The sequence below is a fragment of the Lagenorhynchus albirostris genome, chromosome 1, assembly GCF_949774975.1.
Source record: "Lagenorhynchus albirostris chromosome 1, mLagAlb1.1, whole genome shotgun sequence".
In the NCBI taxonomy this organism is placed as follows: domain Eukaryota; kingdom Metazoa; phylum Chordata; class Mammalia; order Artiodactyla; family Delphinidae; genus Lagenorhynchus; species Lagenorhynchus albirostris.
Window position 1 is genome coordinate 137,789,153 of NC_083095.1, and position 22,396 is coordinate 137,811,548.

At 38.9% G+C, this 22,396-nt stretch overlaps 2 protein-coding genes across 10 annotated transcripts; both read left to right on the forward strand.

Moving 5' to 3' along the window:
- Positions 1 to 976: 976 nt before the first annotated feature.
- SNURF (SNRPN upstream open reading frame) lies at positions 977 to 16,164 on the forward strand. Of its 7 annotated transcripts, none has more exons than XR_009541629.1 (5): positions 977 to 1,116; positions 5,727 to 5,822; positions 8,967 to 9,131; positions 14,743 to 14,800; positions 16,086 to 16,164. XR_009541629.1 is itself a non-coding variant. In XM_060155293.1 (4 exons), exons 1-3 carry the CDS (start codon positions 1,103 to 1,105, stop codon positions 9,073 to 9,075), a joined length of 219 nt encoding a protein of 72 aa, XP_060011276.1. In that variant the 5' UTR covers positions 977 to 1,102; the 3' UTR covers positions 9,076 to 9,095; positions 14,743 to 14,800. The 7 variants fall into 7 exon arrangements, 3 of the variants coding, with proteins under 3 accessions (XP_060011276.1, XP_060011265.1, XP_060011243.1); XR_009541628.1 differs by having other exon boundaries at positions 14,732 to 14,800; positions 16,086 to 16,151; XR_009541626.1 differs by lacking the exon at positions 16,086 to 16,164 and having other exon boundaries at positions 14,655 to 14,790.
- Positions 9,069 to 20,555, forward strand: SNRPN (small nuclear ribonucleoprotein polypeptide N). 3 transcript variants are annotated; one of them, XM_060155233.1, is made up of 8 exons: positions 9,069 to 9,131; positions 14,732 to 14,800; positions 16,086 to 16,237; positions 18,503 to 18,614; positions 19,067 to 19,219; positions 19,664 to 19,802; positions 20,157 to 20,282; positions 20,388 to 20,555. In XM_060155233.1, the coding sequence occupies exons 2-8, from the start codon at positions 14,798 to 14,800 to the stop codon at positions 20,423 to 20,425; spliced, it is 723 nt and encodes a 240-aa protein (XP_060011216.1). In that variant the 5' UTR covers positions 9,069 to 9,131; positions 14,732 to 14,797; the 3' UTR covers positions 20,426 to 20,555. The 3 variants fall into 3 exon arrangements, with proteins under 3 accessions (XP_060011216.1, XP_060011226.1, XP_060011208.1); XM_060155243.1 differs by having other exon boundaries at positions 9,070 to 9,131; positions 14,743 to 14,800; XM_060155225.1 differs by lacking the exon at positions 9,069 to 9,131 and having other exon boundaries at positions 14,660 to 14,800.
- The last annotated feature ends 1,841 nt before the right edge of the window (positions 20,556 to 22,396 follow it).

Consider the following 22,396-nt stretch of genomic DNA (forward strand, 5'->3'; position numbering starts at 1 on the left):
ATCGGTTTTTGCAGACTTCAGCTTCAGTTGTATGCAGAATAGTTTTAGTCCAGATTTTATGTTCTTTAAACTCATATCTTTGAGTGTTTGAACTGGGATGTCTCGACTTTTTTTTTTTTTTACAAAAAGGAATGGTTGGGAGACATCAGGTTCTAGCTGCACAGTCCTTATAGCTTGCTGGGAAGTCTCCTTTTCTGTATATTCATTACCAAATTGCAGGATATGCTCACCAGGCCTATAAACTGATTTAAAATATCCGCTTTCAGTAAATGAGTGAGCCAAAATGGCTGCTGTCTCTAGATCGTCTGTAAGGTCAGGGATCCTATCATGGCTTCCCCGGCATCCAAAGGCAGCTTCTGAATACTGTAGAGCAGTCAAGAAATTAGTAGAGTAGTCAGACTCAGCAGGCTAGAAAAGGGTGAAGAAGAGTCAGGAAACTGACAGTCAAGTACATTAGATCTTAGAGTGAAGTTTAATTTTGTTTTACCTTAATAATTTTTAATTGTGAAAGTAATTAATGATCACTGTAAAAATATAAACATGGTGAAAGTTAAAAAACAAAACCAAAAAAAATCTAAACCGTCACAACCAAGAGGAGTTTTAAAGAAACATGACTACTGAACATAATATTTATGTTACCTTTCAACAGGAAAAGGACACTGGGGAAAAACCTAAGGAAATCTGAAAAAGGTACGGACTTTATAAAGTTGACAAAAAATAAATACTCAATTCCCACTCCCCTGGGTGGAAGTACCACTGTAACATTTAGTGCGACTCTGAGAGCCATTAACTGCAGGCTGGTGGTGGCTCCTGGATTCCCCCCACCCCTAAGGCCCCCGTACTTTGATCACCTGGGGTCCGGAAGATACCATCCCCCAGTTCTTCCTGTCAGGTAGGGCGCCGGGGCACCTGCAGGGCTGCGGCACCGCTACTGCGACAAACAGACGCGCATGCGTGCCCAAGGCCCGGTGGTGAGGGGGTTGCCGCGCACGCGCAGGCAAAGCCGGCGTATTTCTTGGTGCCGCCCCGGCAAAGGCCGCGTAGAGTGGAGCTGCTGCCGGAGATGCCTAACGGTGTGTTCTGAGGAGCGGCCAGCGGCGCGATGGAGCGGGCCAGGTCAGCCGTGTGGTGTCTTCCCTCAGAGGCAGCATGGGAAACATTTTTGTTTGCATGATATCCCAGGCTTCCAGAACTAGAAATATTTCAGTATTTACTGGGGATCTGGGCCCTCAAGTTCTTTGTCCGGAGGCCGGATAGGGCACCTTCTGGAGGCTTGGGGCTGGGCTGGCCCTCCTCGGGGGTATTCTGTCCGCGTCTTGTCAGGTCTTGGCGCGTCTGCACCATCCTGTCGCGTCCCCTCAGACCCTCTCTAGGGTGGCCCTTTGTCCTTGAGGTCCAAGGCCGTGACCGCGGGTGGCGAGGGTACATCGCGGTGGCCACTGTGGTGTGTTAAGTGGGGGAGGGTACAAAGGGTGGGGTCAGTGGGGCTGCAGTACTGGCCAGGGGGCAGCAGGTGCTGTGTCCGCGGAGGCACTGGTGTGTGGCAGTAGTGGGAGGGGGTGGTTGGGGTGGTTCCCGTGGCACTGATATGAAGGAGGTGGCGGGGTGTCCGCAGTGGCTGTGGCGGGGATGATTGGAGGGCGCGGCGGGGTGACCGCGGTGCCTGTGGCGGGGGTGATTGGAGGGGGCGGCAGGAGTGTGGCGGGGTGGCCTGTGTTGCCACGGTGTGGGGACGGCGGGGTGACAGCGATGATGGGGGCCGCAGGGTGGCGGTGGGGCCGTGACAGGGCTGGGGGTCTCGCGGAGTCGTTCTCTGGGCAGTGGTAGAGGGGGTTGAGGGGGAGGGGCAGGGGCGGGGGCGGGCAGTTGGAGGAGGCCATTCGTTTGAAGAAAAGAAAACGTTCAATTTTCTGTGACTAGTGGTGCTCTTAGAATTTGAATACTGTGGCGAAACTCCTACCCTGCGCCTCAGCTGAAGGGGTGGCTGCAGAAATGTCCGGTCCTTATATACTTAAGTCCTTTATTTTTCTCACATTTGTGGGTTTGGTGTAAGATGAGGGATATGATGTCCACAGCCTGTTTAGTGCATCTTGCGGGGGACCTGCCAGGTTCTGGGATGTGACATGTAGGGGTGTCTCTCGTTCGCGGAGGTTTTCCCTGCGTTTGGAATGAGAATTTCTAAGGCCAGCCCGGGAGAGCGCGGGGATCGGTGTCGCGTAACTGCCATTGTGCAGCTCCGCGAAGATGGCTGCTGCCGCAGCTGTATGGGTCTGCGCAGGCGCGAGGGGTGTGTGTGTGTGTGTGTGTGTGTGTGTGGGGGGGGTGCTGCCCCTCCCCCCAGTGCCGCAGTGTGGGAGGGTCAGCTGTGCCACTTCTGCCTGGCAGGGGTGTCAGCCGCACCCTCTGCAAAGCGACGTGCTAGGTAGCGGAGGCGGGCCTGGGTGGGCGGCTGCCGCGTCCTAATGCCGCAGTAGGGAAGGTGTGGGTTTAGGGTGCGCAGGCGCAGCAGCGACGACACCACTTCCCCCCTGCGGTGGGGCATGCTTCGGGGGAAGGGGTTTGCGCAGTCTTTGCTGTGTGGGGTGGCCAGCCACCTCCTTCACCTGTGTACCCAATCCCTGTTTTCTTCCCTACTGTGCTGCAGTGGGGGTAGGGGGAGGGGAGGAAGGAGACAGGTTTGCTCAGCCACTGCCTGGCGTTCCACCATTTCCTTGCAGTGCCGCAGTGGAGTGGGGAAGGTGGGGAGATCAGAGATTTATACAGGGGGCAATTTGTACATTCTTTGCCTGCCTGGAATGGCAGGGCAGCCGCACTGTGCCCCGGGTTTTCTGTTACGCTTAAGGGCCTGGAGGCCAAGAGAGGTGAGGGCATTCCGGGATTTACTGTGCTACTTAAGACAGCCTCCATCACCGGTGCAGGAGCTTTTCCATTTTTGTAGATTCTCCCTAGGTTGTATTGTGAACAGTCTTAATTGTTCGCCACATTCAGGTGGCTTCAGTATCCCTTTAGACAATTCCCGTTCCTATAACCTCTGATTTCAACTTTCCAGGTTATATGATTCCACAACTGCATCTCTTTTAAGTGTCTGTCGTATTTCTTAATCGCTGGATATTCCATTGGTGATGTCATCTTTATAGATACTTTCCTTAAATCAGGGGGTCGCAGCTCCTCCAGAGCTCCTAGGAACTGAGGGCTGAGTTGTGCTTGCTCAAGGAGAACTGGAGAGAGAAAAGTAGAATGTGGGTGTATGTGGGATTAGTGAATTCTTGCCCTTAATCGAATTTTTAAATTAATGGTTTCGTTCCATCATTTTTGAAGTTGGAGCTGCTGTGAATATTTGCTGAGAAAGGATAATTAACAAAGTAACTATTCCTGTATTATGTATTCCACTACTTTGACTTTTGGGGGGATATTTTTAAGGACTTTCTTTGCAGGATTTTGATGTGCTTGCCTTTTTTCTTTTTTTCCTCGTGCATCATAAACAGTACGCCTGGTTGTGTGCTGAGTTAGAATGTAATTAAGGAAAATACAAATTCAGAAGCCTGGGAAGCTTTGTTCTGGAATTATTTTCCAGTAGTTTGAAAAATAGCAGGAGTCTGGTATTTTGCGATACTTATATGATTTGCACCTACTTTTTTCTGCTTGTAGGAAGATAGTGCTTCAAATATGAACTTCTGATCATTTGGCCCTTTGCAAGATGAGTGTGCATCATTCCTGGTCCGCCATTTTGTAGTCATGCCCTCGGGCTCAGGACTTCAATATGGCGGACCCTGTGGAAAGAGGTGAAGTTTGAAGGTCTCTCCTGCCTTGTGAATATTTGGTATAGTACCACGGCTTTTTGAGAATGGGGAGGGAGTGTGAACGCTTTCTGAAGTTTAGAGCAAGGACACTTAGTCGAAGGACTGTGTGTTGTTTTCTAAAGCAAGGTACGTTGAGCAAGGGTTGTAGATGGTTAAGGCCGCATCCTTCACTAATAAAGGTTTGGCAGAGAAGTTTATTTTCTGGTTCCTGAATGCTGGGTGGCTCAGAATTCTTGATTCTATAGCGTTTGTTTTGGAGGCACTGATCGTCTTATGTTTGTTGGAAGATCACAGACTGGGATTACCTCACATTATCTTTGTGTTTTTTTATTTCTCATTCTTGAGGTCCTAGTCGTTGAGTTTATAATTGAGTTTTTTTTGAGGGGAGAGGTGTAAGGCATCCTAAATATTTGATAGAATATTAGGCCGTTAGGAAAAATATTGTGTGATCTCATCACATTTTCTTCAGTGCATTTTCAGATTAGTATTTTTTTAATGAAAGTGATTTTGGAGCAAAAAATTAACATTATGTACATATAACATTTTATTTCCTTAAGTGCTAATTTTCTGAAATGTTCACTTTTGATGAAATCCTATTTATGGATTTCTTTCTCATTAGGTACTTTAGGTGTTGTCACATTGCCTAATCAAAGGTCAAGGAGATTAGCAAAGTATATTCAGTACTTTTACCATTTAAAAATCTGATATGTGATTTCTTAAAAAATGGTCTTTTCTACTGCCTGATTAGAACATTGAAGTTTTTGAAGCAAGAAAACAATTTGGGGTTATTGGTAAGCTATTTTGGTTACTTTGCATAATCTAAACATGAATTCTAAAAGCACAGGTTTAGGGAATTATCTTTTGGTATGTGTCCTTTGAATTCTGCCTTTGATATATTACATTGCATGACTTGTGTAAAATGCCTTTCTCTCCTTTCTGATTTGACATTTTAGAATTTCAATTTCGTGGGTGGTTCCTGTAGTTTCTAATCTGGTTGACCCAAGTAGATTTCATGTTCAGATCCTTTGAGCACACATTTTGTGCGCTGTTCTGAAGATTATAATGTCAGTGGCTGTTTCTTTTTTTTATACAGTTTTAAAATTTCTTATTTTGCAAATCCTAAGAAGCATTTGCACAAGAGGTTGCTTAGACATTTTGAAATTTAAATTTTATTCTTTATTCCACTATACAAAATGATCTATCATAGTAAAATATTTTTCAAACCATTTTTAGAATCAACGTTATTTTTCAGGGATATGTAGGTATGGGTAGTATGCCTGTATATAAATGTATCTCTGTAAGTGTATAGTTTTATATCTGTATGTGTGAATATATGTAGGAATACACAATTTTGCTTAATTTTTAGATAGTTTTTCTCCCAAGTTTTCTGACGTCAAAGGGATGCTAAAGGGAGAAAGTGGTTTTAGGATAGATTTTGACTATTGGTGGATAAAGATATTCTAAGATTTCAATTTTACTTTTTTTTCTTTTCAGTTTTACTGAGATATAATTGACATACATCACTCTACCATGTTTTAATTAGATTTAATTAGGTTAATTAGATGGAGTTTAAAAACTCCATCATACTAAATGTAGTTCTAAATATAATCTTTATTTACTTATTTATTTGGCTGCCTTGGGTCTTAGTTGCGGCACATGGGATCTTCATTGCGGCATGCGGCGTCTTTTGTCACAGTGCGCAGGCTCTCTAGTTGTGGCGTGGGCTCAGTAGTTGTGGTGAACGGGCTTAGTTGCCCTGTGGCATGTGGGATCTTAGTTCCCCGACCAGGGATTGAACCCATGTCCCCTGCATTGGAAGGCAAATTCTTAACCACTGGACCACCAGGGAAGTCCCTATAACCTTTAAAGAAATGGTTATTTCAAAAATTGATGAAGTGGATAAAACAAATCCTCTTTCTGCTTCAGGGACCGTTTACACCTGAGACGGACCACAGAACAGCACGTACCAGAGGTAGAAGTCCAAGTCAAACGGAGAAGAACAGCCTCACTGAGCAACCAGGAGTGAGTACAGTCAGCGTTGAGAACCAATTTAGGGCATTTTCAAATTGGAACAAAGTATCCTGTGATCAGGGGCTTGAAATGAATTTAATTAATGAAAGAAGCTTGTGCATGTTATATCGATATAGCAAAAAAGCAGTTAAATCATCCTTAACCATGCCATCCTAACTTAACTCAACTTTTGTTAAAATTTTAGTAATAAGTATTTCCCTTTTTTCCATATATGTGTGGGTGAGTGGTATCTTGATAAAATTCTACATCCTTCAACATATTTATATTAAAATTATTTCTGCTGTATTTATATTGTTACTAAGTCACTTTTTCTGTGCTTGCAAAATGGTCTGTGCTTTGAAGAGATGTTAATTTATGTATTCATGCTTGCTCTGCAATATTTAGAATTTTATTTTTAGTTAGTACATTTACCCAGTTAAAAACTTGTATACATTTTTTCCCTTCATTTATTTAGGATATGCATACGTATTTCTAGAAGGGACATTTCAATTAAAAATATATTAACATTTCTAATGACATGGTATATATTGAGTCTACAGTTACGTGCATTTTGTCATTACCACAAATCTTGACAGTATCTGTGGGTAACATCATTTTTCTTTCCTAAAGCTGTTATTTTTCAAAATTATAAGTATTAGTAATATATGAATATAATTTCTTCTTAAAACACATAATTTTGAGATAAAAAGTGAGTGCCTCCTTCAGTATACCACTACTCCATTCCCCTTCTCTCTCCAGATATAATCCTCAGGTACTTTGATCTCTATTGTTTCAAACTTTTTCCTATGCATTCATGCGTACACACATGGGGTGAGGGGAGGCATCTTTGTGATTTGTTTGTTTACATACATGAGATTTATTCTGTAACAATGTGCCTTGGGGATCTTTCCATGTCAGTGCATATAAATCTATCTTATTTTACAAATTGCAGAGTATGGGTGTTGTAATAACATAGTTACATTTATCATTAGCTTACTGATGGATATTTAGGTTGCTTGCTTTTCTTAGTTATTACAATGAAGGTAAGAGCAGTCAATCTGAAAATTAATATTGCAGTTGTCCCTTGAATAACAAGGGAGTTGGGGTGCAACCCCCCACATAGGCAAAAATCCCCATATATCTTTGAGTTCCCCCGAATTTAACTGCTAATCGCCTGCTGTTGACCAGAAGCCTTACTGATAACATAAACAGTTGATTAACACATATTTTTATGTTAAATGTATACCTACATATATTTTATGCATTCATGACATACCTAACGTTTTCTTTTTTCGATATTTTTATCCTCTGTGGTTTGTCTGCAAGTTTTTTCAAATTGTCACAGATCTCCAAAAACTTTTCCAATATATTTATTGGAAAAAAACTCAACATATAAGTAGACCCACGCAATTCAAACCCATGTTCAAGGGTCAGCTGTAGTTATTAATATTTATTTGTATTTTATTTCACTTCAAATGTAAAGCTTTTTACAGAAATTGTTGTAAAAAGTAGATAACATTTTGCGTCTTATTTTTGTTATTTGTTCATTTTGTATGTGGGAAAACTTCAGTATATTTGCACGTTTAAAACTATTGGTGAGGCGAAAGATTTCTCCATTTTCCCATGTTTATTTTACTTATTCTTCATAGTTCATTATTCTTTCCTTTGTTACATTTTCGTTTTGGAAATTACTTTGAAAAGGAATATTTAAGAGTGAATAGTTTATAGTTTGTCCTTTATAATAGGCATTTGCCTATTTTCTTTTATATAGTAATGTAATTTTTCCCCTTCAGTCTCTTGTAACTTCAGAGTTTTTAAAAGTGCCATTTTTTCCTCCCCAGAGTCTCTAGAAATATCTTGAGGTAGTTTAGAGATTGGTGGAGGTATGGGTGGAGGGGATTTCTTGGGGGAGGATCTTTGTTAGTGGGTGAAGGTTCTATCATATTTGTTATATTTTATTAGAGCCTTTATCCAGTGCAGCATCAATGTGGACCAGTATAACAGATTATCATATCCTAATCTTGTAAAAGACTGCTTTAGGTGTCATTAGTTTGTCAATATCTATGGAAATATTTTGTTGCTTTTGAAGAAGAAATAACTTCATTTTCCTGATGTCTGTTATGTATATTATGTAAAAATACTAGAGGGTGCTGCACTACGGGAAGAAGCTGAGGGGAGTTTTGAGTTAGGAAAATAGTGTAATTTCCCCAGCCACCTTTATCCACTTTGTGAGTGGATTATAGGAACAGGTAAGCAGTATTGATATTCTCTAAGCCCAGCTTTAATCCTGAGTCATCTAGTTAGCATTAACTTTGGTGTGATCCCAGAGGCCCACCATGAATAACAAAGATACTGCTATCACTTGTTAAACTCAAAGGATTAGAGGTTACCTCCAGCCTAATTCTTTATTATATAACAGAATGTTAAAAATGTTATTTAAAAACTACAGAAAATAGCGGAAAACCTTTTATCACAGTCCCATTTTCAAATCCATCTGCTGTTGAATATTTTCATATATATATACTTATCAACAAGGGCAGAATTGGCTGGTGATTTTTTTTTTTTCCGTGCTTGTATTATTAGCCAGCAACTGTGTAACCTCCTGCATCTCTTATCCTCAGGATCAGATTCACAGCCAGATGACTGATAGGTAGGAATATATTGAGCGTTTTTTTCCAGAATTCTATGATGACTAACAGGTGGTTGTTTACATAGTTTAAGAGCTTAAATAGCCTGGGCCCTGGAAGTTCTTTGTTTCAGGTAATGACTTGTTAGCATGAATGACAGCCTTAATGTCTCACTGGAAATGCCTTAACAAATGCCCACCTCCCTCCTTGGGGGTTAAAGAATTGTTTCCAGATTGGAAAGTAAGTAATGGATATTATACTGATGGTACTTTTCACAGGGCATTTTAAACAAAAAGAGCTTTTTTTTTTTTTTAAGTTCCTTGCTAGTATCCCCCAAGAGGGTAAGTATCCCTCAGTCCCAGTAACTCTGTGTGGAGTCTCCAGTTTTATACTTTCTTCATAAGGTAATGGCATGCTCTGACCCTAAATGAGGATCTCCTTAAATGTAAGGGTCTCTGTGTTTTCTTTCACACTGTTATCTATATAGGAAAATGTCTTTTCACTTATGTGTATTGTGTTCTTGTCATAGGTGTCACCTGTATCCAAGGCGATCTCAGCAGCAGCAGCAAGTACCTGTGGTGGATTTCCAGGCGGAACTGAGACAGGCATTCTTAGCTGAGACACCAAGAGGTGGTTAAAGAAGTATTGGAACACCCAGGTAGCTGATTCCAAGAGAGAAAACAAAATAAAACAGGTTAGAGCTGATGCAGTCATGATCAAGAATAAAGAACTAATTAAAGGGTAGGGTGTTTGGAGGTCATTTAATTATTTGGGTTATGTCCAAAGAAGTTTTTTTTCTTAAAGGCTTCATACAAATAAATACATAGCAGAAAGTTTAAAAAAGTAAAAGCAGGGTCTTAATGCTTTTACCCTGATGCTTGTCATGTATTACTTTTCAGACATTGTATAGTCCTTGCTTTTTTAGGTAGTTCTTTTTTTTTTTTTTTTTTTGTGGTACATGGGCCTCTCAGCAGCCATGGCTCACGGGCCTAGCTGCTCTGTGGCGTGTGGGATCTTCCCGGACCGGGGCACGAACCCATGTCCCCTGCATCGGCAGGTGGACTCTCAACCACTGCGCCACCAGGGAAGCCCTAGGTAGTTTTTTTTATTCATATTTAACTTGTACTGATTTTCACCGTAACATATGAAAAATATTTCATTATAAATAGCTGCTGAATATCCTGCTAATATGTTTTATAATTTCTTTTTGTGAGAGACTTCATTTTTTTTCTGCTGGTAGTTTGAAATAAAGCTTCAGTGAATTGCTTTGCATAAAACTTTAGATAGGATCATTTCCTTGGATATGCAGATGTAAAAATAAATTGAGTCAAGGAATTTGAAATTAAGGTACATTTTCTGAATTGTATTATGAATTATTACATTAGTCTGTTGTCATGAAAAAATATAGTGCCAGTTACACTTTCATCTTCATTGTTTATGTTAATTATATATAATTTGTTTCTATTGAATTATAAATACATATCACATTCATTAGCAAATGAGAAGCTAAGTATTTCCCATGCTTATTTACTAATTTTTTTGTTTTATCTTTTTCTTACCTTTTTTTACCAATGTGTTTGAATCATCTGACAATGTAATAAAGCTATTAATCTATGATTTTTCAATGTTACGTAGGTTTATTTACAGTGTGTCTTGTGTTGGTTGCTCAGATTTTTAGGAAAACGCTATTAATTTTGATTTAATACTTTATTTTTCCTTTCCGACTCTTAAAAAATTAAGATCTCAATCCAAAGGTTTAATATATACTTTTTAGAAACTACTAGAGGAAAGGGGTTTATAGATGAGTTTTCTTCTAGATTTTCTTTATTTCTATTTTGAAATATAACCCCTCAACTCAAATTAATTAGGCCTGTTTATGGCCATCATTTCAAATTTTAAAGCAAAGGGAAAATCCTCCCCAGCTGAATCCTTTACCCAGCATTCGGCAGTAATTGATTGGATTTGATTGCAAGACAGTGGAATTGATTTCAGGTCGCGGGTAGAATCTGATCATTGTCCTCAGCTGTTCCCCAGAGTAAGGGCGTTTTTAAATAAGTAAGTGTGCATAATTGACTATTTTTAACCAAGAATTTTTTGGCTTCTCAGTGCAGTTTACGTACTCTTGTAAGTTCCTGAGTAAAGTATTATTTAAATTATACATTATCTGTAAGTAGGACCATCCAGTTTTCTGAGTTTCAAGTGCTCGTTTCATCTAAACAGTACTAGGTACTAGGATTGTTATAGAGCAGGAGTTGGTAAAGTATCTGGCCCATTTATTGCCTGTTTTTGTAAATATATTGACACACAGCCATGTCTATTTATTTACGTATGGCCTGTGGCTGTTATTGGCAGTACAGTGGCAGATGGGAGTATTTGTGACACATTGAATGGCAGGCAAAGCCTACAATATTTATTATCTTTCCCTTTAAAAGAAAAAGTTGGCTAATCTCTCTCTTAGAGAACCACTTTCAAAGATGAAAACACTAAGATGGGGCCAGTAGGGAAGTGGTGATAATATACAGTGTGGTGAAGGGAAAGGGGTTGTAGAAGGAGAGTATATGAAGTAAATATTCCACGGTAGAGAACCAGATGAATTTCTGGGATAAGGGTCAGGTCTAAGACTAGTGCTAAAGTCTACTATACATGTAAATGGGTAAAGGCATTTTAACAATTGATATGTTTTCTTTTTCATTATAAAAATCTGAATCATGTGAGTGATAGCCAAGAAAAATGGGAAAGTAAACCACAGACTTTAAATACCCATGTTTCAACCGCAGCAGCATGAGGTTGAATTTTCTTTCATTTTGCCCTTTTGCTTTTCTTTTGAAAATGTAGTTAATTGTAATCATGCTTTTAAACTATTCCACTTAAATGTGTATCATTAATGTTCCTTCATTTTATTACATAGTCCTCACAGTTATCATTTGTAATGAATAAATGATGGTCCATTCATGATTTACTTTTCATTTGTACCTGTGTTTTTTTCCCCTAGTTTGCTATGCTGTTATGAATATTAGTGCTATATTTTTAAGATATATTTGGTATTTTTAATTTATTAGGGTAAGGATCCAATTTTGGGCTTAGGGTATAAATACTAGTATGATTCTTAAATGTTTTGTTATGTTGCTTTCTAACAGCATCATAAGCAGTGTTGATTTGCCATCAAGAATACTTACTAGAGTGATAATTTCTCAGTACCACCTTTGTTGTCTTTTTTTTTCCCTTTGATAAATAAACAGTTTCAAAAAGGGAAACATTGTTTTCCTCTGGTTTAAATGGCATTGCTTTGTGGATTAATAGTTTCCACTTATTTGTGTTTTCTCATGTTAGACTTTTTGCATTTTTTTTTTCTGTGAAGGGTCTGTTATTTAACCAAGAGAATGAACACTAATACATTACCATTATTCTGTGACTTCTCATTTCTTACATGTTGCTTGGCCAAGTCTGACCATCATATCCTTTGATTTAAGGAAGCTTTACATATTTACGTAGCTTAATCATTTCAAACTCCACACTTTTCAAAAGTTTGAGAACTTCCTCCTCTGAGGAATCCCAGGATATTTTTGGTCAGGCTTTCTGGGCCATTTATTTGCTTATGTGCACTTTCATCAGGAGATTTACCGTAACTGCTAATTCCTTAATGCAGTGTGATATTGCTGCTCTTGTCTTCTTCCTCATAAAGCATTTTGTTCTCCTCTACTGTGGAGATACATTTGATCTTCTACAAAGTGATATATCTCCTTTCCCTTACAAGGGTTCATGATTATGGTGTGCTAAATTTAGGGACGAGAGATAAGTGTTCCTAAATTTCAAGTCCCTCTTATTAAGGGAAGCCTTTCCTAACCTCCCTAGTCAGTCAACCCCTATTCTGAGTGAAATGTATATCCTATTATGCCAATTATTTTATACATATTACATCCTCAGTTCTGAGGTCTCCAGTTCTTTAGTCCATGACTCAAATCACCAGATGCATTTTTATACTTGATAACTGGGTAACAAGATAGTGGGTATGGGAGGGGTTTGGAACCTCAAACAGGTTAGATGGACAGACACATGCCTGACTGGCCTTCCTTTTTTGTTCTGATCCAGTATACCAGGAAATCTTGTTTGCATTTGTTGATCTCTTAATAGCTAAACTCTATGAACTAGGGCTGATGACGTATGTGTTTACTGAAAGGCCAAGCGGGATAAAACATTTGAAACAGGTCGGATTGGGAAATCTCAACTCTAAAATCTGTTTGGCACTTGAAGGTAAAAGCCCTGTCTCTGAATTTTAAACTTTTACTGGAGAGGTTACTACAAATTCCCACCTTAAATGCACATTTGATACTAGTTTCCATTATATTAATCTTTACATCTGAAACCTTTTTGTGATTACATTTCTTTCCTTTAAATGAAGTTTTCAAAAGCTACATCCAGCTACATCTTTTTTTTTCCCTAATAATCACTGTCTTGTGGCTCATTGTCTGGTTGCATGTCTCCATTGTTGGTAAGGGAGTGAGCTCCAGTAGTAGTGTCTTGTTGAACGTTTAGCTGTGTTATTTTTCTTTGAGGGCACCAATGGCAGTGTAAAAAGTAATCTTACTATGAACTTTGACCATTATTTGAAAGTCCAGACAGTTTACTTTTTAAAAACAGCTTTCTTGGTGTATATATAGTTCCTATACCATAGAATTTATCCAGTTATAAACAAGTGCTTTTTAGTAAATTTACAGAATTTTGCAGTCACTGCCACATATACTGTTAGTATTTTCCATTACCCAAGTAAGATCCCCTCGTGCCCATTTAATTCATTCCCCATTTCCACCCCTAGTTCAGATAACCACTTGATTTACTTCCTGTCTCCATAGGTTTGATGAAGATCTTAAATCTTAGATATGCTATCATAAAAGTGGAAGTTGCTAGTAATTCAAACATACGAAGTATTCCTGAATTTATCGTCTGCTTTATAGAGAATCCTGTCAGAATTCAGAACATCTGAATTATAGGCCTTAAACTTCTCATGTGAATTTGGATTAGAAACTACATTTATTGGGGGGAGGATTGACTTTCAGGAAAAGCTGCACAAAGGATGCATGGTGGTTTACATGTGGAGAACAAAGCTTGAGAGATATTCTGAGTAATGATCAGTTTATTTTATTAGAAAACCTGATATCCCCCAAGTTCTCATAAAAATGTATTGAACTGCCATCAGATTTTGGTAATTATAGCGAAACATCCCCTCTGCATTTTACCATCCTTACTGAATTATTTATTTTATATCATTATGATCTCTTCTAATCTAGTGTTATATTTCCACATGTATAATGGTATCCTCACCATTCTTTTACTTTATTGTTTTGATGTTGCCATAGTTCATAACCACTATTTAAATGATTTCATTTTCACATCCTAAAATAGATTTTAAATGTACTTAAGCAGTTTACTGTTCGGAAATTTTCTCTATTGAATATAGAGACATAGTGGAGACAACAATTTGTGTGTTTCCTTTTAAATGAGTATAATTAGCAGTTTGAGACCCTTTACCAGTTTTGGCTAGGTTTGGTTCTCATACTTATTCAAAGCATTTTCTTAAGTATATTGGGGGGAAATGAGAGTATTGTTCTAATGCCTGTTTCTTTGATTACTAAGAAAGTTGACTGTATATCCGTGTAAACATTTAGTAGTTTTATGTCCCCTTTTAACAAAGGACATCTTAAGCAGGTATATGATAATATATTAGCTTCTTGGTGAAGGGAGATTTCCTAGCTTATTTTGAAGGGACTTTGGCTTGGGGAAAGGGAACACTGAGGTAGAAAACATTTAGGTAGTTCAGCCAAGGAGCAAAAGTTTGGACTAACTCAGATGGAGAAACTTAAAGATACCAAAATGTTGAAGTTGAGATGACTTGGTGATAATTTGTGACCAGAGAATGAAACACTACCTTAAATAAGGATGGAAAGAGAAAATAATACATTTTGGGAATGGAAAATGAAGCTTATTTTTGAAACGTTTAAAAATTTCTGTGTAAAATTAAATTTAACCACCTGTTAACTCTGGGTGTGTACAATGTGGAAGTTAAGGTGATGGAATAGTGAAATTTGGTGTTTACTTGGTGGGTATGAGAGTATGAGGGGATGTTTTTGAATGTCTTTTATAGTGCTTTTCATGCAAAATTGTCTACCTGTTTTAAAACATGGTAGATTGCAGTGCAGCTAGATCATGCTTTCCTCTGCAGGCTCCATCTACTATTCGAAGCTTCCGCCCCAGCTTGCATTGTTTGTAGGAGAACGTGCATCATACCTTTATCTGTAGCCTTCCCTTAGGTCTTAAGGATCCTGAAACTTGCCTGTGGACATTGGATTTGGTGGAGCAGCAATCATGGTAAGATGTATATTAGGGCAGAGGGGTGAGAAGCTAATGTAAATGCCCAATATAATTTCCAGAGTGTGGGGTGTTTGGGGGTTCTTAATATGGAATTAATCTATAGAGATGACGCTTCATTCATGGAATAACAACTGGTGAAGACCTATGTCTGTTGTCCTGTTACAGTGGTATAATGGTTTGGGAAACATCTTAAGAGGAATCTTGCATTGTGAGGAAATACAAAAGAGAGTTTTTGGTCATAATTACAGTGGTAAGGGACCGTCCTGCAGATGGGGGACTCTGAGGTCAGATTTCAATAGATAACAAGACTACTTTAAAAATGGAGGGTCCAGCAAAACCACAGCCAGGGGAAAGGCCTTGGCAGAATCAACAGGGAAAGAAAAATGGAGGGGTTTGGGGCTTTGAGGCTTGATTGGTACAAAGGAAGGCTGTCTGTAGAGAGAAATACAGCATCCTAATCCATTTTGTGTTTCTGTTTAAGTTTAGCTAATCAAGAACATATATTCTTAACTGGAAAGATATCCAAAGGGACTGAAAATTAGTTTTTGAGGAATGGGAAGAATGTTAGATTTGACAGTGGTTTGTGGTCTTCAAAAGGGCCACAGTATGTAAATAGATACAGTATTTCTGCATATTAAAGTTTCATTGGAGTGGGCAATTAGGATGAAAATCTTTTAAAAAGGTGCCTTAGTGGGACAAAAATGAAAGAAAAAGAGTTTGAGGAACACTGATCAAAGTTCTGAATTATATGGGATGTGGGGTGTGGTGGAACCAGGACAGAGATCTTTAAAAGGGAACTGAAAAATGATACATCGTATTTGCAGTGGGTCGATGGGAGTTGCAAAGATTTGATGGAGATAGGAGTTTCCCACCATTTGGCTAGGTGTCTAGAGGAAAAGAAATAGCTAACAGCGTAAAGTATTCTGTATGAGGGTGGAGCTTGGGATTAGAATTGGGGAAAGGACAGGGATTAAAATGATGGAATACTAGAAGGGAGAGCTGGGTTTGGGAGTCTCTTGGGGAGGAAATATATTTAGGAGTAGTACTGGAAGACTGCATAGGGAGGGATTATGAGAAGCAGAGCGTTCCATAGGGGAGTATAAATGGTCCTGGGTCCAAATTTGGTCTAGTATCTTAAAGGTATGGAGAAAAGAAATGGAGGCATGATATTTTTGTTAAGAAAGCCAGGTTTGGATTGGTATAGGAGTGGGGAAGAAACAGGAAAGGGTTAGAAAGTAGCTGCAGACAAGCTGATGACTAACTCTTCTCTTACTCCTTCCAGACTGTGGGAAAGAGCAGCAAGATGCTGCAGCACATTGACTATAGGATGAGATGTATCTTGCAAGATGGCCGGATCTTCATTGGCACCTTTAAGGCCTTTGACAAACATATGAACTTGATCCTCTGTGATTGTGATGAGTTCAGGAAGATCAAGTAAGGCCATTTGGGTTTGGGCAGTGGGATACTGAGGGAGAAGCTGAACAGTAGGGAGGGTAACTGAAGGAGGTAGGGTAAAGGCAGGACTGGTCTCTTGTCTAATATCCTGGCCTCATCTCTGAATTGGATGAATCTCCCAGTATTAAGAGTCAGCTGTATCCATACTACTGTTTTAATTTTGGAAATACAATTATGAACTAAACTGGGAATAAGACTGTATGGTATGATCAAAATAACAAGTTATATTTATTTAGAAAATTGAGAAATGATCAGTAACATTAATTTGCAACATTCCCTCAACAAGATTGAGGGAATCTTAAGAATAACAATTACTCTTCATGGTTGAGGAGTTGAGATGTGAATAGAATAATTCAGGCTGTGTCTAGCAATTGTTTGGCCAGCCTCTTTGCATGCCCCTTGTTTTGTCTGAATCCTCATGGTCAGTGTTGATTTGGTCTCAATCCCTAATCCCCTTGCTTATTTATCTTTGTGGTTTGCCCATGCTGTTTCTTCAGAAATAATGTCTGTATGTTTGTGACTTACCATAGGAGGTCACCCTCTTTGCACCTGTGATTGGGGAGCTTCCTTTAACTATAAGAGCATGCCACTTGCTAGATCCCAGGGACATTCTACTTCCATTCAGTTGACTTTTCATTCAGAGTATTTGGGTCAGTGCTTGTAATATCTCCAGATGTTCAAGATGGCTTTGTTTCAGGCTCTTGGCAGAATTTACAAGGCATCACCCTTGACCATTGGCTTTATTTCTTCTGTTTCCACAGTTAATGATACACTGTCCAAAAATTTAATTTGACCACTTCATTTAGGGATTTCAGATATGAAGAGAAAGGTGATGATGACCTTTGCCTGACTGCTATAAGTCTGTTCTTCTCAAATCTGAATAGAATTAGTAACATATTCCTGTCCTTCCCTTTTTATTCATTCTTAGTCGTCTTCCTGCATACAAAGTTGGATTATTTCAGAAATTCTAGGATGGTGAATGCTTCAATGTTAATTTTTTGTTTAAATAATCTGCCTTTTTACTGAAGAGAATTTTTAAAAATACAGTGTTGATGAATACTACAGACATTTGATGAATGCTTTAGGTATATTCTTAATTTCTGTTTCACTCTTCAGTAAGTTACAGGAGTAATCTCTCCTAAATAATGCATTACCTGTAGTATAAGCCTCATGCATGTATGATTTTTGCTGCTGACAGATGAAGAAATTAGAATCACAGAGATTAGAAGAAAGTTTTCAAAAAAATTTCCCATGGTTATATAGTATGTGGTAAGTCCAGGAATAAACAGGTGTCTGTTATTAAAAACTTTTTGGTATGGCGTCATTGCCTCTTGCTGTTCCCATCCTTTATTTCAGTTGTCTGTCGTCAGTATTTACGTATTTAGTTAAAAAATGATTTAAATCCCATCTTAACATGAAAACTTGAGGTTTCAGTTTTGCCTGTCTTTAAAGTCTTAGCCAGTGGCGATCATTTTATAATGTATAGAAATATTGAATTACTGTGTTGTGCATCAGAAACTAACATAGTGTTGTAGGTCAATTATACTTCAAGAACAAACTCATAGAAAAAGAGATCAGATTTGTGGCTACCAGAGTAGGGGATGGGGGAGGGTGAGTTGGATGAAAGTGGTCAAAAGGTACAAACTTCCAGTTTTAAGATAATTAGGTACAAGGGATGTAATGTACAACATGATGAGTATGATTAACACTGTTGTATGTTATATATGAAAGTGGTTATGAGAGTAAATCCTAAGAGTTTTCATCACAAGGAAAAACATTTTTTCTTTTTTATCTATAAGACGTGTTGGATGTCCACTAAACGTATTGTGGTAATCATTTCATGATGTATGTAAGTCATTATGCTGTACACCTTAAACTTACACAGTGCTGTATGTCAATTATATTTCAGTAAAACTGAAAGAAAAAAGTAAAATTCCAAGTTTTGCAATCAGTACTATTAAAAAAACAGTCCTAGCTGCGTTACTTGCATCTGTGTTTCACAAAGAAGAAATTAGTTTTGCTGTAGTATAACACTGAGGGAACATTCTGGAAGATTGAAGTATGATAGGAAAAGAGCCATTCACCCTTATATATCAGTTGAGTCTAGTTTTGTTTGTCATAACTCATTAACTGTTTGAGCATGAGCATCTGAGCATTAATTATTGTCTTCATTGATACTTATCTATAAAAATGTTAGTGAGTGACCCATAACTTATCATACTAAAATTTTCTTCTGATTTACAGGCCAAAGAATGCTAAGCAGCCAGAGCGTGAAGAAAAGCGGGTTTTGGGTCTGGTGTTGCTGCGTGGGGAGAACTTGGTTTCCATGACTGTGGAGGGACCACCCCCCAAAGATGTAAGGAACATGTAGGACAGGACAGAACATTAATGTGGAAGGACATCACATTATTTGAAATATGTGCTAAATCAGGGTACAGCAGAGGCACAGTATAGTGTGCCTTTGTCAGGTAACACGTGCCTGGCACTTGATGTAAGTTCTTGCTTGTCTATTCTGGGAGATTAAGGGTTTTCTGATGGGTTAGTCTACCTGCTGGCTGCAACCTAGATAAGGGTAGGAGTTGGTGATTTATTTCCTCTTGGTAAGGTTGTGAAAATATATGGACTCACAGTTTGACAAATGTACAATTTAATCTGTAGGATGCCTTCGGTGATGCTATTTTGAATACAGAACTAATATGAGATAGGTAATAATGGGAAAATGGTGGGAAAGGGGTAGCTTTTTAGGAATAAGATTATTGATAACTTTCATAAATCATTTGATTTCAAGCTATAATTTTTTTGTTTCAGACTGGCATTGCTCGGGTACCACTTGCTGGAGCTGCAGGAGGCCCTGGGGTTGGTAGGGCAGCCGGCAGAGGTGTTCCAGCTGGTGTTCCAATTCCCCAGGCTCCTGCTGGATTAGCGGGCCCTGTCCGAGGGGTTGGGGGGCCATCCCAACAGGTGAGGAACCACAAGTTTTTATATTATTGGGAGAAAGTGCCTAGAACCTGAGGCTGAGGAGACTGAAAAAGCTGAGCGTACGTACTATACTATGTAAGCAGCATATACTGTAGAGGGAAGAAAGGTACAGATGTACATTAGGAAGGCAGTAGATTAAAGCCACCATGATAACAGTAACTCATCACTGTTGGTGAGTGAAGAGGAATATGGATGGATAAACCGGAGTTGAGAAAATGCAAAAGGGCTGATTAGGTTAAAAGGGGGCATGTTCAGTTTAAAGGAGAATGTGATAGTGTGCCAAGATTTTTTTAAATGAGAATAAGAGAAGTGCAGAATTGCCTTAATTTTTTGTTTAATAGTCCGTGATCAACTGCTTATTTTCTGTATTTGAATGATGCAAGGAAGTGCCTTACCTTTACTGTCTTTCTAACCATTCCTTCTCAGGTAATGACCCCACAGGGAAGAGGCACTGTCGCAGCTGCTGCAGTTGCTGCTACTGCGAGCATTGCTGGAGCCCCAACTCAGTATCCACCAGGGCGTGGGACTGCACCTACACCTGTTGGTCGAGCAACTCCACCTCCAGGTAAGGAATTGATGGACAAGAACTAAAAGAATTTGATTCTTAGATATAGGTGTGGATCTGTGAAAAAATTGCATCATCTTGAGGAGTGATGATGAAAAATAAGAAGATACTGAATTAAGGCCCAGCCTAACTACCTAACTAGGAACTTGGAATATGTTTTCCACTTTTGGAAACTGATTTTAAATGAAAGGCTATGGACTCTTTTGAATTGGGATGGCCAGCATGGCAGTGGTCAAGGAGAAATTGTTCAACTCTACTTAGTACCAGGCTTATTTCTTTAAATATTATCTTGTGTTTAATGCTCCCATCTTAGCTGATTTATGAGGCCTTTATTTCTGCCATTTTTCATTCTAGGAATTATGGCTCCTCCACCTGGTATGAGACCACCCATGGGCCCACCAATTGGGCTTCCTCCTACTCGAGGGACGCCAATAGGCATGCCCCCTCCAGGAATGAGACCCCCTCCACCAGGAATAAGAGGTTAGTGGGTATTCATATTCTCAGTGGTGCTATCCAGGCCCCTGAATATTTATATGTTTTTCTATTATTTTATGATCTCATGGAATTTTGCTTTTTCTTTTCAAGGTCCACCTCCCCCAGGAATGCGTCCACCAAGACCCTAGGATACTATTGATCCTTCTTAGTCACTTTTTTTTCCTGCAATGTGTCTTGTGAAATGTGTGGAGTGTTTGTGAGCTTTTGTCTTCTCTGCTGCATTAATATTAGCTAATAAATACATAAATTAAACTGTGAGCTACTGTTGTACGTTTTTTTGCCTTTTGTTCTTATTTTTGAGGTCAGGGTGAAGACTGGGATTTTTCTGGTCTTGAAGTTATTTTGGATTAGGTAAATCCTGTTAACCAACTCCTTTAAATAATTTTCTCTTTAATTCTTATGATAAAATGGTCGTGATACTTTTTTCAGCTTCATAACTTTGACTTTGTGCACTGACTGGTGTCAGGTAATAACCTTTACACGTAAGGATCCAGAGGGTTAAGTGGTTCATGTAAGATTCACACATAGCCCTCTCTACTTTACTATGCCATACATACTTGAAGGAAAGTAGGGATGTGATGAAAGGCCTTGTAAGGCCATCTATAGAAGGAAACTGTGGTGTTGAATTAGACTTTGTTCATTCAATCAAAGCATTTGGAATAGGAGGGTACTCCTTTTGCTTGAAAGTTTACCTCAGTTGATGAGCTTTTTACTGTGCCCTGTGCCTGTGCGGTCAGAGAGATGACACTATCCTGGAGTAATCATCATTCCCTACTAGTGAGTATTTACTTACAAATTTTTAAATGAATGGCAGAGCGTGGGTCTTGGGAGCTGGGGAGACTGCATATTTGAGACAAGTTGTGTTACTTAAAGATAACTTACACTCTGAAATACAGTTGACACTTTTTTCTTTTACTTTTTGGCCGTGCCACGCAGCATGTAGGATCTTAGTTCCCTGACCAGGGATTGAACCAGCGCCCCCTGCATTGAAAGCATGGAGTCTTAACCACTGGACCACCAGGGACAGTTGACACTCCTAAGTACAAATTATGATTATATCCAGCAGCATCAGTTAGTGATGTATGGGAAGTGTTCAGTGAAGTAGACATTATCTTCCAGTTAAATAGTTAAGGAATGGCCAGATATCTAGATACAGTTAGAATTGGTTAGGGAACAATGAAATCACTTAAAAGGAAGAGGTAGGAGGTTTTAAGCTTTACGGCTAAGGTTTCAACTAGACAATAAATGAGTCCTTATTGATTGTAGGAATTAGCTTGTAAAATACCACAGTTAGATATTGGTAGTAATAATAATAATTTAAGACTGGTAGACTGATTGTGTCTTCTCCTTTGATGTTTATCAGCAGAGGTTGTATTTGTGTTTCGTTTTCTAGCTTTTAAATCATAACCTTTCAAGTAATAGTCTCTGGAAGAAAAGGGGCCTTCAAAATGACTACAGTTGCTGGCACCAACTTTATGTGGTCTATCCCAAAGTAGTTTTTAAGATCAATGGCCACTATGAGGTAAGGAACAAAAGAAGCCAAGCCTTCCTTCGTTTAGGAGATTTTTATAATACATATGTGATACTTTTTTCAGAGTTTGTGAATGTTACAAAGGAACTGTGGTTATCAGAGCCCCAGGCATCTGGATCACTGTAGACAAAACCAACCATTCTCTTAGGATAAAATTGACCCTGATATATATGACAGATACAACCTTCAGTTTTTAGAGCAAGAGTATGTAAAGAGCCTTATTTTCTGAGCGGTCTCCTCACTGGATCAACTTCAAATAATTTGTGATACTCTTTTTCTGTTTTTGGAGGGAAAACATTCATCCTTGTATACATCTGCTGGCATGCATGGCCTTTAGATTTTGACATGAGTGGTCACACGGCATATTTGAAGAAGACGTGTTCTCTAATATTCTTAACTAAAGATGGCCTTTTTTGCAAGTGAGAGGTGAGTGATGAGAGCTCTATATTCTGCAAGATGCTTATTTCTAATGGCTGTTTTTGTTTGGTGATAATAGTCTTCTCTGCCTAGAGCTTCCTTGAATTTTTTTTGAGAGATCTTAATTGTGGAAAATATACTAAGAAAACTT